The sequence below is a fragment of the Seriola dumerili genome, unplaced genomic scaffold (assembly GCF_002260705.1).
Source record: "Seriola dumerili isolate Sdu_G_001 unplaced genomic scaffold, Sdu_1.0 BDQW01000853.1, whole genome shotgun sequence".
NCBI lineage: Eukaryota > Metazoa > Chordata > Actinopteri > Carangiformes > Carangidae > Seriola > Seriola dumerili.
In genome coordinates, this window is record NW_019175108.1 from 449284 (window position 1) to 464932 (window position 15649).

The following is a 15649-nucleotide window of genomic DNA, read 5'->3' on the forward strand; positions in this document are numbered from 1 at the left end:
TGATTCGTCTTTTTAAAATGCTTCACGGGTCATATGTATATTAGCTATAACTAAGTATGGTAATGTATAAGTATTTTGTCTCTCATATTGGACACCTCAAATGGCTCTTGTCCAAAGGAAAAAATGTTTACGTTTCACTTTAATGGGGGAAAGCCTACGCCCAAGTGAGCTTCACTTAAATGGATGGTTACTTTTAATGGACATCTCCTCTGGTGGAGGAACTGTTTGGTCCGTCTACAGAAAAATGATGATACTTATTGTTGTTGTTCACCCTGAGTCACCACATTAAAACAGACGTATTGTCTTTGTTTTACTAAGCAATTCAAAAAAAACAACTATGCATATCCTACATATTATGTGATGGATGTTGTAGCTAGGCTACTCTTAATTCTGGCTTTATGAATATAAGTAGAACAGCAGTGTTTTATAGGCTTGACGTGCGACTCTCTCTGTCACTTTCTCTTCCTTTCCCACGCACAAAGTAACTCAATTTAACACACACTCAGCCTCACTCTGACCAGCACCATCTCTCTCTCTCTCTCTCTCTCTCTCTCTCTCCCTCCCTCCCTCCCTCTCTCTCTCTCTCTCAGTCAATGTCGTGCAGCCACTCAGTGTCGGGCTGAGGCTGAAGGAGCGCTGTGGGCTCCAGAGTTCAGGATCACAGGATCTTTGTGGCGGCGGGGACTCCTCAGCACAACCGCTCAGGTTGACAACTGCAGCAGTCCCGCATACAGCCCGCTCCAAAATAAAGCCCGCATGGAGATACCACCAACCCCGACACCATGCACCTCTGAAAGCTTCAACACACCGTCTTGTGTTTAGCCTGAGGGGGGCAAAAAAAAGTCTGCAAGATCACTTTCCCTGCTCCGCTGAGGTGAGCCGAGCGTCAAAGGATTTTTTTTTCCCTCCTCTTCTTTTTCGGCCAGCCTGCCTCTTTTTTTTTGTCTTCCGCCTCTCGCAGTCCACCGCTCGATTTTTTGACTTATTTTTTTCCTTGGAAAGGAAGCCCTGCTGTTTCCCCGAGTCAACCTGCTCGCCCAGCACCCATGAATTCAGATAAAAATGTGTACCTCGGCAGAGACAAAGGCATCATGCGGAAGAGAGCCTTGCTCCTTCGGAAAGGTTGCAGCTTCGAGATTACCAGGTAGGTCCTTCTTTTTGTTGGTGGAGCCGATTTTGTCTGGGACAAGAGGGGCGATCAAAAATGGCTAGACCATCCCACAGAAACTGCTCTCCCCTGCCTAGAAGTGGCACTTTACACGAGGCAAAGCAATGAGTTTTAATGGGTGTCTTGCACCTTGTCGGTTGGTGATTTAGCCAGCATCTGCTGTGTGTATGTGTGTGTGTGTGTGTGTGTGTGTGTGTGTGTGTGTGTGTGTGTGTGTGTGTGTGTGCGCGCGCGAGCATTGGAGCGGAGGGATGCCCCAAATCATATTGTCCATCCAAAGAGCGAGTAGTCACACTACCGTCTCTGTTTCCCTCCTCGGTGGCTAAAACATCCAGATTCCTTTTGTTCATCTTCATTTTTTTTTTTATTTTTATTTTTTTTAATTTTTTAAATCTCAACACTGTGCGTTCACATCTCCTATCTGACTGTGGGGGGATTCGTTACGCACGGATACGTGTCGTCTGCACCTGACTCTGCAATGTTGACAGTGTTGCTTAGTGGCAGGACACTGTCAATCATCATTTTATAGCCAAAGTCAGGTGTTGATTGGGCAGCCCAGCAAACACAAGGCCCCCAATGCTGTCCAATCCTGTGCCATAGAGGGAAATATGCAGGTTTTAATTACCCCCCCCCCTCCCTAAAAAAAACAAAAGAACAGGAGATTATTTGAGGGGTTCAGATCACCTGCTGTAGTCTGATGCCACTGAGGCACAGCTGGGGATCAGTGAGTTCACACACACACACACACACACACACACACACACACACACACACACACACACACACAGTCTGAAAGGCAACAGACACATGAAGGCAAAGACCACATCATGTGCAGCTGATATGACTTCTCTGAACGGTGCAGTTGGTTATTGGGGAACCTCCGGGAGGTTTCAGAGATATGTGGCGCCCTGTGGCCTCCTCCAGCAGGATGACACCGGCTGTGTACATGTCTTAATCTGCCCAGCTCCCTCTGTGGTCCATCCATCTGATGTTTGTGCTCTGTGGCTTGGACCAGTAAATATTTGGTGAAGGCTTTCACTTTCACTGATGTCACACCGGTTCCTTCTTCTTTGCATGATCACACAGTGTTCTTCCTGAGGTTTGTTTGCCAGGAACTTGTGATGGCAAGTGTGTTAAAGCATCATAAGACATTCAGTAATCTTTGGGGCGCTTTCAGTAGCTCTGCAACTGAAGATTATTTTCATTGTCGATTAATCTGCCTCAAGTAGTCAATTAATTGTTTGTCTGTGAAACACACATGTATTTTATTGTTGATAATAGGTGTATCTTGTGCAGTTTTTAATGTCATATACTCGTCATTTACACTCATTCATTTGTGACAGTTTTATGATAAAAACTTGAGCTTGTGCAACTGGGTCAGAATAACCAGATTTTAGATTGGGTAAATAGTCCAGCAGTTATGCAAAAGCCAGCATTAACACTGGGTCAAAATAGCTCATTGTGTCTGTGCTATATTGACCCAAACTGGAACAAGTGAAATACCCCTGGCCTTTAGGTCAAAACCCCAAAATGTCCAATTTACTACAATGTAAACTGGGAGTAGCAGAAAATTCTCACAAGTCGAAAGCATCAAATGTTTGGCCTTTTTGTTTGAAAAAGTGACTTCAACAGTAAATTGTTGATTAGAATAGTTGCTGATTAATTTTTTCCCAGTCATCTAATCATTGCAGCTCCAGTCTTCATCGTCTTGATTGCATTGTCTTTGGATTATTGTTCTGGTCGTATCAGCGTCAGTCCTCCCACCTCCACTCTCATTTCCTGCTATTTCAGATGAGCTGTGGAGGTGTGCAGAAGCGCATATTTACTCATGGATCTAGCTTCATTGCTCTTACAGCTGATTACTTTGTCTCAGTGTGTGTGTGTGTGTGTGTGTGTGTGTGTGTGTGTGTGTGTGTGTGTGTGTGATGGCAAGACTTGTGTGTTGGAGATATCCCCCCCAGGCTGCCGGGTTTCCCTTTTCCAAATAGAGGCATACAGTATAGTGTATTCAGGGTGCGTGGCGCATGCGGGGGCGAGGTTTGACTTTGGCCAGCTTTGTGCCAAGCACTTACTTTCAAATCACGCATCGCATCTAATTTTCTTGATTTATCCAGTGCAGTGAAGGGGTCTGTTCCTTCTCTTGCATGCTGTGGACCCAGACTCACATTGTGAGGCTTCCTGGCAGACTGTCTCTCAGACACTAGCAGTTTAACAGACAATCAATCTGGGCCGGGCCTGAAGTGCTACTGCATGGGGAAATAGATTCTCCACTATACTGAGGGGATATGAAAGACACTCAAGTAAAGGGCTGCTGCTGAGGAGGCTGTGTATAATTCATTGTGCTGCAGAGGCGCATGGCCATACAGACCTAACACATTTGGACAGTTTCAGAAGGACACGCACTGTATGTTACAACTCTGCTTTCACGTGCGTAATCACATGTGCACACGCACACACACACACACAATGGCTGAAGTGTTCCCATATGTTACGCCTGTGGAAGTATGTCATGAGGTAGTTTTATCTAGATATTGATCTGCCCTCGTTTTCTTCTAGACTACAGACAGTCTCAGTGTGAGAGGCATCAGTACATTAGAGAACTCTCTAAGGCCGCAACGAGATTATTTTCATTGGTAGTTAACGTGATTATTTTCTTGATTAATCATTTAATCTGCAACATGTCAAAAAACTAAAATGGAAAATATCCAAGGAGAAATATCCAACCAACCACCTAAAACCAAAAGATATTCAGTTTACGTTCTCATAAGACAAACACATTGTTATTGAGTTTTTTTTTTTTTACTTTAATTACTTTCCTGTCAATATGCCAATCGATTAACAGTTAGAGCTCACGACCAAAAATCCAAAATCTTCAGGAACAGTTCATCGGGTAAAGCTGTCATGATCTCTTTTAAGACCCAGGAGTTAATCTGCTTTGAGGTAAACACATCACATCACATTATTATTTCTGACTGTGTTTTGGACACTGTTTCATCGTGACTAAGCCTTAGCTAACAAAGTGAGCGGACTGCCAGTTGGCAGACACTCTCACTGACAGCAGTGGCCGCAGAGTTGCAGGTGAAAGCAGAAAAGTTCAACGAACTACTGGAACTAATTGTTTGGTCATTTTCCTGCTGTGCTGTGCTGGGTGCAGGTGGTTGGTAGGTGTAAGTTGTTGCATGTTTGTAGCTTATGTATGTGTGTCTGTGTATTCACAGTACATATGTAGTTGTGTGTGTGTGTCTGTGTGTGTGTCCACATTTGTCAGGACATAAAGGACCACTACTACCATAACACACCCAAACCTCCAACCAAACTGTCAGTGGTTAAGTTGCATTATGGGTAAAGAGGGCGCCAGGTTTTGACAAGCAAAAGGAATGTGTGTAATAACAAAAATAGATTCTTCTCTCTAAATCAGCAGTGTTCTTTGAGTTTATTATGCCAGCGCACAAGCACACACAACATCGGACGAGCCCTTTGCCCTGGAGTGTTGAACTCGACAGGAGTGAGTCTGGATGTGCTCCAGTGACAACAAATCCTAACCTATTTAGTGTCGTTTTCCGTTATTTTCCATAACAATCGAGTCATGTTTCTCCATCAACTCTGCCTGTCACTGAGCTCTTGGCTGTGGCCTGTGTCAGAGCACTTCCAGTCGGCCCCGGCTAATTGTGTGTGAATAAGATTAGACTACGCACTGACACTTGAAGGAGCCAAGAAAGCACTGGCTCGACTCTGACCACGCGCTGGCAGAACAAACATAACTCTAAGAGACAGTGCCAGCGAGACCGAGGAAAACTATGTGAACGGACGCTGCTTCCGGGCAGTGCTACAAACCAGCAAATATACGAACCCTGACCTCCGGAGGAACATGTTTCCGTATCAGAAATCGCAAGAAGTCAGCAACATGCTTTCTATGAATCCAGCATCAGCGGATTCTGATGTGGTGGAAACTAACCTCATCGCGTGGAATCTTTTTGGGTCTCGCTCGTCAATCCATAACAGAACATTTGTAGTTCATTTAAGGAAAGGCATGCACTGGCAGGGAGAATCGCCATGAGAGAAGAAAAGCCTATTTCTCATCAACCCAAAGCGGGGCAATGTGTGATTACAGCATGTTACTATGGTTTGACTTTGCAGCTCAAAATGAACAAATACGTTCAGATAAAGAGCCTGTTTACAATGTAAGAGGGAAAGATTAGGTTTGACGCGTGGATTAATGAGTTTTGATTAATGTTCGCTGCTCATTAATCAGTCCGCTCAGTTTGTCAATGTCACTCAGCCCTTCTCTGCTTTTACCATCCGTGCATGACTCCATTCACCCACCCAACAAAAATCGTGAAAGCAGTGATAACTTCACCCTGCAACCTCAGCCACATTAGCGGAGCAAAAATAGATCCTTGACGCGCTGCAGCCTCTGAAGCTCTGACAGTCTCTATCCCTCACTCGCCCTCTCGTTCTCCTTTCTCCCTGAACCCCTCACTTCAGGGGTTGTTTGAGTGCATTTGCTTTGAAACGCTATCAGTGTCTTCATTAACCTCGCCCGCTGCCAAACCCACAATGTTTTGTGACTACAGTTGCCAGGGGTTCTGCTGTAGCTTGCTGCTTGTTAGATTGGCACAAGACCGGTTCCAGATGTGGCTGAAGTGCACCGTGCTGAGTTCACGTGCTTTGTAAACAAACGGCTGAGGGAGTTTTAAACATATGTGTCTTAAAAGTAAAAAAAAAAGGAGAAGGAAATATGTATTAGGGTTTGTCCTCATGTGGTTTCCTGGTGAAGCTTTTACAGTAGGCTTCAAAGCGTTCTGTGAATGAAGAACATGTGTTTTCACTGTCAGACGTGTTTTTCATGTTTTTTAGATCTAAGAATGTACGAACAGACCGTACATGGGCAGGACCATACTGATGTGCTCTGTTACAGACGGAGTGAAAGTGGTTGTGATAGGCTGGGCTGCCGGGGGCTCCCTCTGTGTTACAGTCTGTCATAAAGCATCCAGCGGGGAGCTGCTGAAATGATGGACCAACTGACATTTTTGCTGACTCGAGGCCCTCGTCTGCTTTACATACAGTGAATCTTATTTTGCTCTCATGCGCATTGGACACTGATCACAGCCAGAGATTTTACTCTTGCATCAGTCGAGCTGCAATGCTTATTTGACTGGCAGAAAGTATTTTGATAATTGATTCATTGTTTTGAGTCGTTCAATAAGCCAAAAAATTCCAAACTCTCTGTTTTCAGCTCCTTCAATGGAAGGATTTTCAGCGTTTTACATCATTGTAAATGGGTTTTGGACTGTTGCTCAGACAGAACCAGACAGTCGAGGATCTCATCTTAGACTTTTGTGAATTGCGATGACACTATTTTCTGAAGTTTTATAGACTGGATAATCAATTAGTTGGTTGAGAAAATAGTTGACAGATTAATCAGAAATGAAAATAACAGTTTGTTGCAGCTCAGACTAGAAAGAATGAAGAATCGGTGTCAACAACTTTAAACTGACGTCAGTCTTTTTTTATTCTGCACATTCTTCCTCCGTCAAAACCTGGCACCTACATTACCCACAATGCAACATGACTGCCAACGGTTCAGGCAGAGATACTGGTGTGTTGTGCTAGTAGTGGCTCATGTCAAAGATGAGGATCTGCCTACACAGGTCTGGTAAAATAACTCCACACCCCCATTTTTGGATCTTTCAAACTTGTAAGCCACAACTTACATGGACTCAAGTGACATCACTTGAGGAAACTGAACTTAATAGTTGTAGGTTAATTTAGTCAATTAATGAAATTGTTGCAGCTCCTTAAAAGATGTTGCTTCCAGGAATTACGATTGCTTGCGCAGTGTTTTGTGCAATATTGTATCACATGTCTGATTTCCATAGAAGGTTGTAGCTGGGAAATTGAAAAAGTGTTGCACGAGGGCGGTTCTGCTCCGCTCAGCCGTACAGTCAGTCCCTCAGTGAGGTCTGATAAACACTGGACTGTAATCACTCCCATATGTGGCTGCATAGCTCAGCACAACCCGGCGCAGTTCAGCCATGCGCACAAAGCAGCGCACCAGGCTCATTTAGACAGAAAAATAGACTCAAATTACTAGAAGAAGAAAAAATACCAAAAAATCCCTCGCTTGATTACAGCCCTATGTAAACTTTGACTCTTTGAGGGGAACATCTGCTTCCATTTAGGGCTTTAGGACACATGCCTACACATTAAGATGCACTGTGCACTGCTTCGGGAAAGCTTGGAGGCTGGAAAAATATTCCCCATTATAGTTGCCTGGAATAAACCCAGCACAGTGTACTTAAAGCTGGGTATTGGTTGAGATGCGGCCAGCTCCAGCTCGGCCACAAGCCACACGCACACAAGACTCACATTCGCAAAGTGAATGTGAGTGTGTGTTGAGGTGCCAGAGGAACGGAGCAGAGTATGAAAAGCTCAAAGGAAGTCTGCGCAGTATGGGCACCGTCTGTGTGTACACTGTGAGTTGCTTCACACCAGCCCACTGCCCCCGTCATAACCCTTAAAGAGCGATCCAGGAGAGACGGAGGAGGAAATGGAGCCAGTGAAGGGTTACTGTTGTACATTTTTACCCTGCGGTTTTAAGGGAGGCTGGCCAAAACCTCTTCTTGGTTAGAGACTGAGCAACAGAGGGAAACGGTGAAAGAGATGGAAGTGCAGTTTGAAAGTACCTGTAGAAGCATCTAAGACGGGTGTATTTTCAGTGGAGGTTGTTAAGATGTGGCTCAAATGAAGTTGTTGGAAGTGTGGACATTCTTTAAAAAAAGGAACTTAAAGGGAGTTTCACTAACTGCAGGCCTAGTGCTGCAGTAGTATATAGATTATATTGCATGTCACTATTTTTAAGTTTAAGTTAACTTTTTTGGTTTGTTTTGGTTAAAAAAAAACAAAAAACAATGCAGATGTGTGTACTGTAGAAGATACAGTTGTAGACTCACACAAAAGCACAAATAAACACACCCTCCAATAGTGAGTGAAAGGCCTCACTAAAGCCTCTATTGCACTTTGATGCTCTGAGGCATCAGAAAGTCTTTTTGATCCTCACACCCCCTCCTTTTATAAATATTTAATTTTTTACAGATTGTAATATCTCAGGCATGTTTGTGATGAATCAAAGAAGAACTCAAGTATAATGTTGCATTTTAGTGCGGGAACACCCTTTCAGAAAGCAGAGCCAGGTGTGGCAAGATGCCAGAGAGGTGACCGCCTAACATTTTAGAATCAAGATAACAAAGAAAAACAAGAGCCACGTCACCAGCTCTGGGAGGCCGTGCTTAGACACTTGAGAGCCTTTTGCTAAATACTAATGCCAGCATGCTTACAGGTTCACAATGACAACATGCTGATACCAAGCAGGTGTAATATTTGCCATTCCCGCTATCTTTGTTTAACCCGATAGCTGATAACATTTCCTAATTGGCATTAAACACAAAGTAGGGCTGAGACTGATGGGAATGTGATTAGTTTTGCAGGACTAGACAAATGAATTGGATGAATGTCTGCACCAAAGCAAATGTTGAAAACTCAAAACCACAAAGTCGACCTCCATGGAGACGCCAGGTAAAAACACAGGTGATCACCAAAGTCAGAGGGTTCATCCTCTGAGGATCATGAAGGGACCTCATTAGTGGATCAACCTACATGCTGCTAGTATGGCAATAATAATGATAATGATAAATGGATAATAAGACAAACCCGTGGAGGAAACTCTGAACCTTTCACTTTCATAGTTCACATCTAAACTTTTACATAATTAGAAAAATTACCAAATTATTACACAAAGACGTGACCCTATGCATGTTTTGATAAACATTTCTCAGATCAACCCCCCCCCCCAAGTGAAATGGAAGAGAACATTAGTAGAGGGTTGATTATACCTATATGTGATTGAATTATAAATAGTGGTTGCTTATGTAAGCTCTTATATATACCGTTTTTTTGAGTTCCCTCTCATTTAATTGTGATGAGAGTTGTGACCACAAGAGGGCAGACTCTCCCTGCTGAAACACTGATGTGACTCTATGAGTGTGTGCCCAGTGGACATAAGAAAAGCTTTCACACTTCTCACATTTTTACCTGTTAGTTTCAGCTTTTGATGCATCATTAAATCTGAGAAGACCAAAGTGATGAGTTGCAGAAAAACTCAAAGTAAGCAGTGAGGACGGTGAAGACATGACATTCCTTGTGCATTGGTCATTCCCACTTTTCCACTAGGAGGAGTAAGTGTGTCAAGAAGCAGGGACAGTTCTGTGGAGAGCAGGTGGTCTCAGCTGAGGGTTTCATTCAGACACACACAGGAAGCTCACTGTGTTTCTCTGTGTTCTGTAATCATGTATGTTATTATGGCCAACAAGTACGGACATATCCCTTCATCTGTACTCATACTCAGCAGTAACCAGGACTAAAGTGCATCATCCCAGAAAAGTGTAAGCACACACACGTAGCCAAAGGGCCAAATGGCAGAGTGGTGTCTAGGGCCGGCCTGATCGTTACAGACAAAAGGTTAATTCACCTGATCACATTTAATGAGAGCGCCATCATAAATCGCTGCAGCCTGACACCGTGACATTTCACAGAGGCCACATGGTGACCCGCTGGCATTTGGGACGCACTAGGAACAAAGGGGCCAAGGTCCGAATCCAAATCATCTGCATGTATATGTGTGTGTGTGTGTGTGTGTGTGTGTGTGTGTGTGTGTGTTTGTTTGTGTTCATGTGATTATGTGTGTATATGACTGCCAGTAGAGAACATGTGAGCTTGAACTACTAACAAGGGGGAAACAGCTGATTGCTCACCGAAATGAACTTCTAGAGGTTTAAACTTGTAAAAAAGTCTGAATCATTTCCTCATTTCCAAACAATGGTGGAAGATGCACTGAGCTCTTTTTTATACGGGTTGAAGTACCAACGCAGTAATGTAAAAACACTCCATTACAGGGCTGCAACTATCAATCATTTTCATTATCGATCTTTAATCCGCTGATAATTTTCTTGATTAATTGTTTTGTCTATAAAATGTCACAAATGCTGTGAAAAATATCCCTTTATGATTACAACAACCTGAGGCAAAGCATTCACATTGCTTATTGCATTAGACCAACTGTCCAAAACCCAAATATATTCAGTTTACTTTTTACTTATGACAAAAAAAGCATCAAATCCTCACATTTGAGGAGCTGTAACCGGTGAGTTTTTGGCATTTTTTGCTTGAATAATAATAAAAACCATTAGTAGTTGTGGATTAATTTTCTGTAAATCGATCAATCCTGCATTCAAGTTCCTCCTGAAGTCAAAGTTCAGGAGAACTAAGAGCAAGATGCGCTTAAAATAAGTAAAAGTACTCAATGTGTAGAAAATGGGCACAGTGGAGATAGTAAGGTGGTTTAATTCAGTGGTTCACAACCTTGGGGTTTGGTCCTCTCCAAAGGGGAACCAAAGGATCACAAGATATATCTGTGGAGTCATGAGACCACCCTAGATAACACTTACTTATTCATTTTTATTTTGTATATTTTTTACGCCTTTGGGCCTCAGACATTTTAAAGAGGGAATCACCCTTTGGTGGAACTGCTTACTATGCAAATGTTTGGGAACCATTGTTTTAATCTTTAACAATGTTTTAATGGAAAAAAAAAGTCTTTATTTGAAACTGACACATGAATGTAGTGGAGTACAACAATTCCCTTTAAAATGTAGTGGAGTTGAGGAATACAGTGGCATCAAATAAAATTAAATGAATAATAAAAAGAAAACGACCAAATGTACTTAGTTACTCTCCACTACTGCCAAAAAGTTCACAGCTCACGCTAAATGTGTTCTTGAACTCACCATTTTGCTGCGACTGGTCGAGTCAACTCAGTTTTATTTCTATAACCCAAATCACAAATTTGCCTCAGGGAGTTTTTACAATCTGTACAACACACAACGTCCTCTGTCCTTAGATCCTCAGATCAGACAAGGAAACACTCCAAAGAAAACCCCTTTAACAAGGAACAAAAACATGGATGAAATTTGCTTCTACTGTTCCAGTGTGTACAGCAGTGCCAGTGGATAAACAATGGTTGAATCATTCAATAATCAAATGAAGCCATCTATCATTACTGCTTCCTCCCACAGGTTACATATTATCCAGGGACAAAGCCTCATCAAAGAAAAGTGGAATCATATCAGGTCTAATGATTTGCATGTTGCACCTGGATGTGTGTGGCAGATAAAACCCCACTGTGTTGACACTTGTCGTAGTGGGTCGCACTATGTTGTTCATATTTTCATACATCTGTATTTAGACAAATGAATCCCATTGGACCCAGTGTGATCTAGTGTCAGTAACCTCACATCTAATCACTTTGTGTGCTTTCACACACACACACACACACACACACACACACACAGTAACAGAGGCAGTGTTTCTCCTACGCGTGGGAAAGGTGCCGTGGTCAGACACGGCTTACTTGGTGAGACTAAAGGGCCGGCGTGGCAGCTGTCCAGAGAGAAGGCGGCGTAGCTCCGAGGGATTAGCGAACTATTGACTCGAGAGCTCCTGATCCGCATCATGCAGCTTCAACTGGCTTCAACTGCTGGGGATAACCCTGCGAGTGCTCATTGGATACACACATGCATTTTGTGTACCTGTGCACCGCAACCACCAGTGGCGCAGACTGACGCATGGATTGTAAACCCACACACTATAATGCTTACACCTACATTTATATCCTGATCTTTTGAAGTTGCATTCGTCTGGGGAATGTAGAGCCTGGGATAGTCCATCACTGTCAGGTCCCACACACACACACACACACACACACACACACACACACACACACACACACACACACACACACACGTGTTGAAGATTGAGGGTTATAGTTTATACTTCCTAACTAATAGCTCCAAAAGCACAAACCTCACGGGTCATTCACTGTAATAGAAGATTACTTTTGAGGGTGTATGAAACCTTTAGGTTTGTTTTAGCAGCACTCAGCAGCTCGGTGACACACGAATGTACACGGATGGTGGTTGGGAATATGGTGACACCTACTGTAGTCTAAATTGGGTTAATCCGTGAGCAAATGGCGTGATCATGGGAATGAAAAGGTGATATGCAGCCTCATTAGTATTTGGATTGCTTTGTCATGAATACAGCTGAAACACTAAACCAATCAAGTGAAAATGAATCCACAAAAATAATCTTATCAACAGTCATTTCTTTCTTCTTGAAAGTGAGAATATGTTGCTTTTCTCTCTTTTATATCATTGTAAATTTGAATATCTTCATATCTGTTTCTCACCAGGAAGCATCATTATACTTGTTAAATAAATTTTCCTTGCTCCTAAAACATTTGCAGATAAGATTATTGTGAGTTTGAAGCCTACATTGGTTACGTCCATGTTTGTTTACCAGCAACCTACTTTTTTGGCGTAGTGCTACATTTCTTGGCACGTCACAGCCACCAACTGTTGATAAGTGTAATGGCTACACATGATGCAAACACAACTGGTGCCTACTCTTGAAAACATTAGTTCATAACACTACTAGTGGTCAAATAATCCACAGGGTGCCTTTAAATTTTAGAACTGCTTTCACTATCTTTAATAGGTTTATCATTTCTCCTCTTGGGAATATGGGTTTTTCATTCCAGTAGACCTAGTTTCAACCTTTTTGCATCTTCCACACACTCTATTTTCATTTGATCCTATTCTTCTCGGTCCTATACACAACCTCTGTGTCAAAGCCTCAGTCTGATCATAGCAGCTGTATGTTTTGATGCGCTTATCTGTTGATTGGATAAAACAAGAATATTGGAGACTTCATCTTAATGTTTTTAGGCCATTTTTAATCAATGCAATCAACAGATTAATCCATTATTAAACTCATCATTAGCTCAAGGCCGAGCCGTTCTGATGAATTCAGTTCAGTTCAATTTAAGATACTTTATGCGTCTCTGAAGAAGCAATTCAAGGCAGCGGTGTCGTCGAAGCACACATAAACAACTCACCTACACACATAAAAAGGATCTATAACAGTGGCCAGTCCATAGCTGCTCAACAAGACAAAGGTACATATTATGATTTTAAAAAAAAAGGGAGAAGTCAGAATAAGAAGTGGGTTTTTCGGTGTATGCACAGGGCGAACTGACCACAGGTCTAATGGCTTCTGGAATAAAACCAAACTTCTATTTGTTTGCTATTTGTTTGACATGCTGGTAATCTAAAACACAGTCCTGATGGCATTAGCTAAAAGTAGTCACATGTGGGGTCACTGATAATCTCATATGCCTTTTCAAGGACTTGTTCAGTGTTAAGCTGTGCCAGGCATCTTTGTGTTTTGCCGGTAAATTTAGAGTTGAGGTTGACAACCCCCTACAGTCAGTTCTTGTCCTCTTGACAAAGCGAAGCGAAATACATGAAAAAGTTAAAATACTTTAAATAAAAGAGGAATAAAATGTCAGTATTCTCAGATCTACTCCAAAGGAGTTCAGTTAATGTAGGTGGTGCAGATGCTGCTGAGCCTTTTTCACAAATACATCTGTGTTTTCACTCAATCTCAATCCGTCACCAAACACAGTTCCCAGATATCTACAGGTCAATTTCAACACTGTAGCCATGACTGTTGGAAGACGGATTAGTCGATGAGTCTAGTTTAATCTTCGTTTGAATTTAATTGCAAGTATTCTGATTCTGATATATGCTGTTTTTCCTCTACTCTACATGATTGTAAATTAAACAACACACATTTACAGCCGGATTGAGTTGTCTAAATTGTCTTTTAGCAGTGGAGATTTCATTGAGGGCATCACGAAAGACACAAACAGCTCTTGTATATTTGTGGAAGCAGGTCTCGGTTTCAGGTCATTGTGAGGAACCAGTGGATTATATTCATCACCTGCAGCAGACAATTGTCACATTACACCAGTTCTTTCTCTCACAACAGTTTTGCTCTGCATTCAGGTCGATAGCTCCTACGTTGACATTAACGTTAATCTTTGAACAGGAAGTCTTCCCCATTTGAACTTCCCTTGTTGCAGACCGAATTTACAAGCGACCGTTGAAAAAACCAGAAGCCCTTATGCAAAGGCCAGTGCGTGTCAGTGGGAGGGCGTGTGACAAAGTTGTGCTTATGCAACATGTATAACTGTCGTCCTGGATGTTTGTTGTGTGTGTGTGTGTGTGTGTGTGTGTGTGTGTGTGAGAGAGAGAGAGAGAGAGATCAGCCTCTGGGCTCTAATTAGAGGTGGGGGTGTTCAGGTATCTCAGGTTAGTTGTTTGTAACTCGATCCTGACGTGAGAAACCAAAGGTTTTATTTTCAGTGGTCTTTTATTGAAACAGCGTTGTTTTTCTTCAGGCCGTTGCAGATTTCAGCTGCATTTCAACCCGAGCTATTTTTAAAGGTACATCCACAGTGAGAGAGAAAACGGGAGAAAATGCCATGTGTGTCAGTAGCTTTAGGTGTTTTCCTGTGGTGTGGCGTGCCACAGAGGGGGGTTTCTACTGATTAAAAATTGATGAGCAGCTGAGTGTCGTGTAGCCTGAGCCGAGCATTCCTGCACTCTTTCATGTTGTGTGTGTGTGTGTGTGTGTGTGTGTGTGTGTGTGTGTGTGTGCGTGCACGTGTATAGTGTGTAGAGCTGGAGACATAGGCTGTGGCTGGGCTATTGTGAAGGTATCAGATTTACCTAAGCTCATATGTCACCTGCTATTCTGCGTGTGTGAGCAGAGACTGGAGAATTAAAGTCCTTCTTGACATGTTTTTTGCCCCATTCCTCTGTTTTCTTTACACGTCCTCCCCCTCACATGTTCAATATTGCTCACTGCACATACTGACAAGTGACAAGTACTTTCTTTAAGCCTTTTATTTCCTTTTCCCCATCCTCCCCCTGACTGTTCAAGAACCTTAAAGGACAGATTCACATTTTCTCAAGTCAGTCTTTTTTACCAATATTCATATGCCCCTTTCTGCTGTGGTCGCTGTCCATACTGGCTGAGAAGAGATCCTTTTCTATTGTAACAATATTCCAATGTAGAGGACGCGGGACAAAATAAATTCTTATGTTGAACCAAAGCGAACTGAGGCCTCAGCAGTCAAGCTTTCAGTTTTTTTCTTAGCACTGAATTCATTCTTTTCCTTACGATTCCTGCACCGCAGCTCAGCAAGGAAACGCTGTCAGAGGAAATAAAAATCAGGCAATTTATTTTGGCAAATATCCACTTCATTAGAAAAAATTTGACTGTGAATTTTGTCCCCTTATCTCTTACATTGGAATCTCATCAGGAAAGGATCTTTGTTTTCTGTTTTACATATGGGCATGTGAATATTGTTTTATCACAGATCTGAAAAAATGTGATCTTATCCTTGTTGTGTTTGTCGTCTAGGAGACCCCAGGCCTTCTTTAATGGCGTAACACTGTTTTATCACCTTGATACATGACCTTCCTCGGTTTTATGACAACTGCTTATAAACATTTTTTT

At 42.4% G+C, this 15649-nt stretch overlaps 1 protein-coding gene across 2 annotated transcripts in view; it reads left to right on the forward strand.

Annotated features, from left to right (window-relative positions):
- The first annotated feature begins 646 nt into the window (after positions 1–646).
- Positions 647–15649, forward strand: part of garnl3 (GTPase activating Rap/RanGAP domain like 3) — a 70697-nt gene continuing 55694 nt past the window's right edge. For both annotated transcript variants that reach the window (XM_022766428.1, XM_022766429.1), the window contains exon 1: positions 647–1144. In XM_022766428.1, the coding sequence (XP_022622149.1) occupies positions 1047–1144 (98 nt within the window). In that variant the 5' untranslated portion in view covers positions 647–1046. The remainder of the gene's footprint in view (positions 1145–15649) is intronic.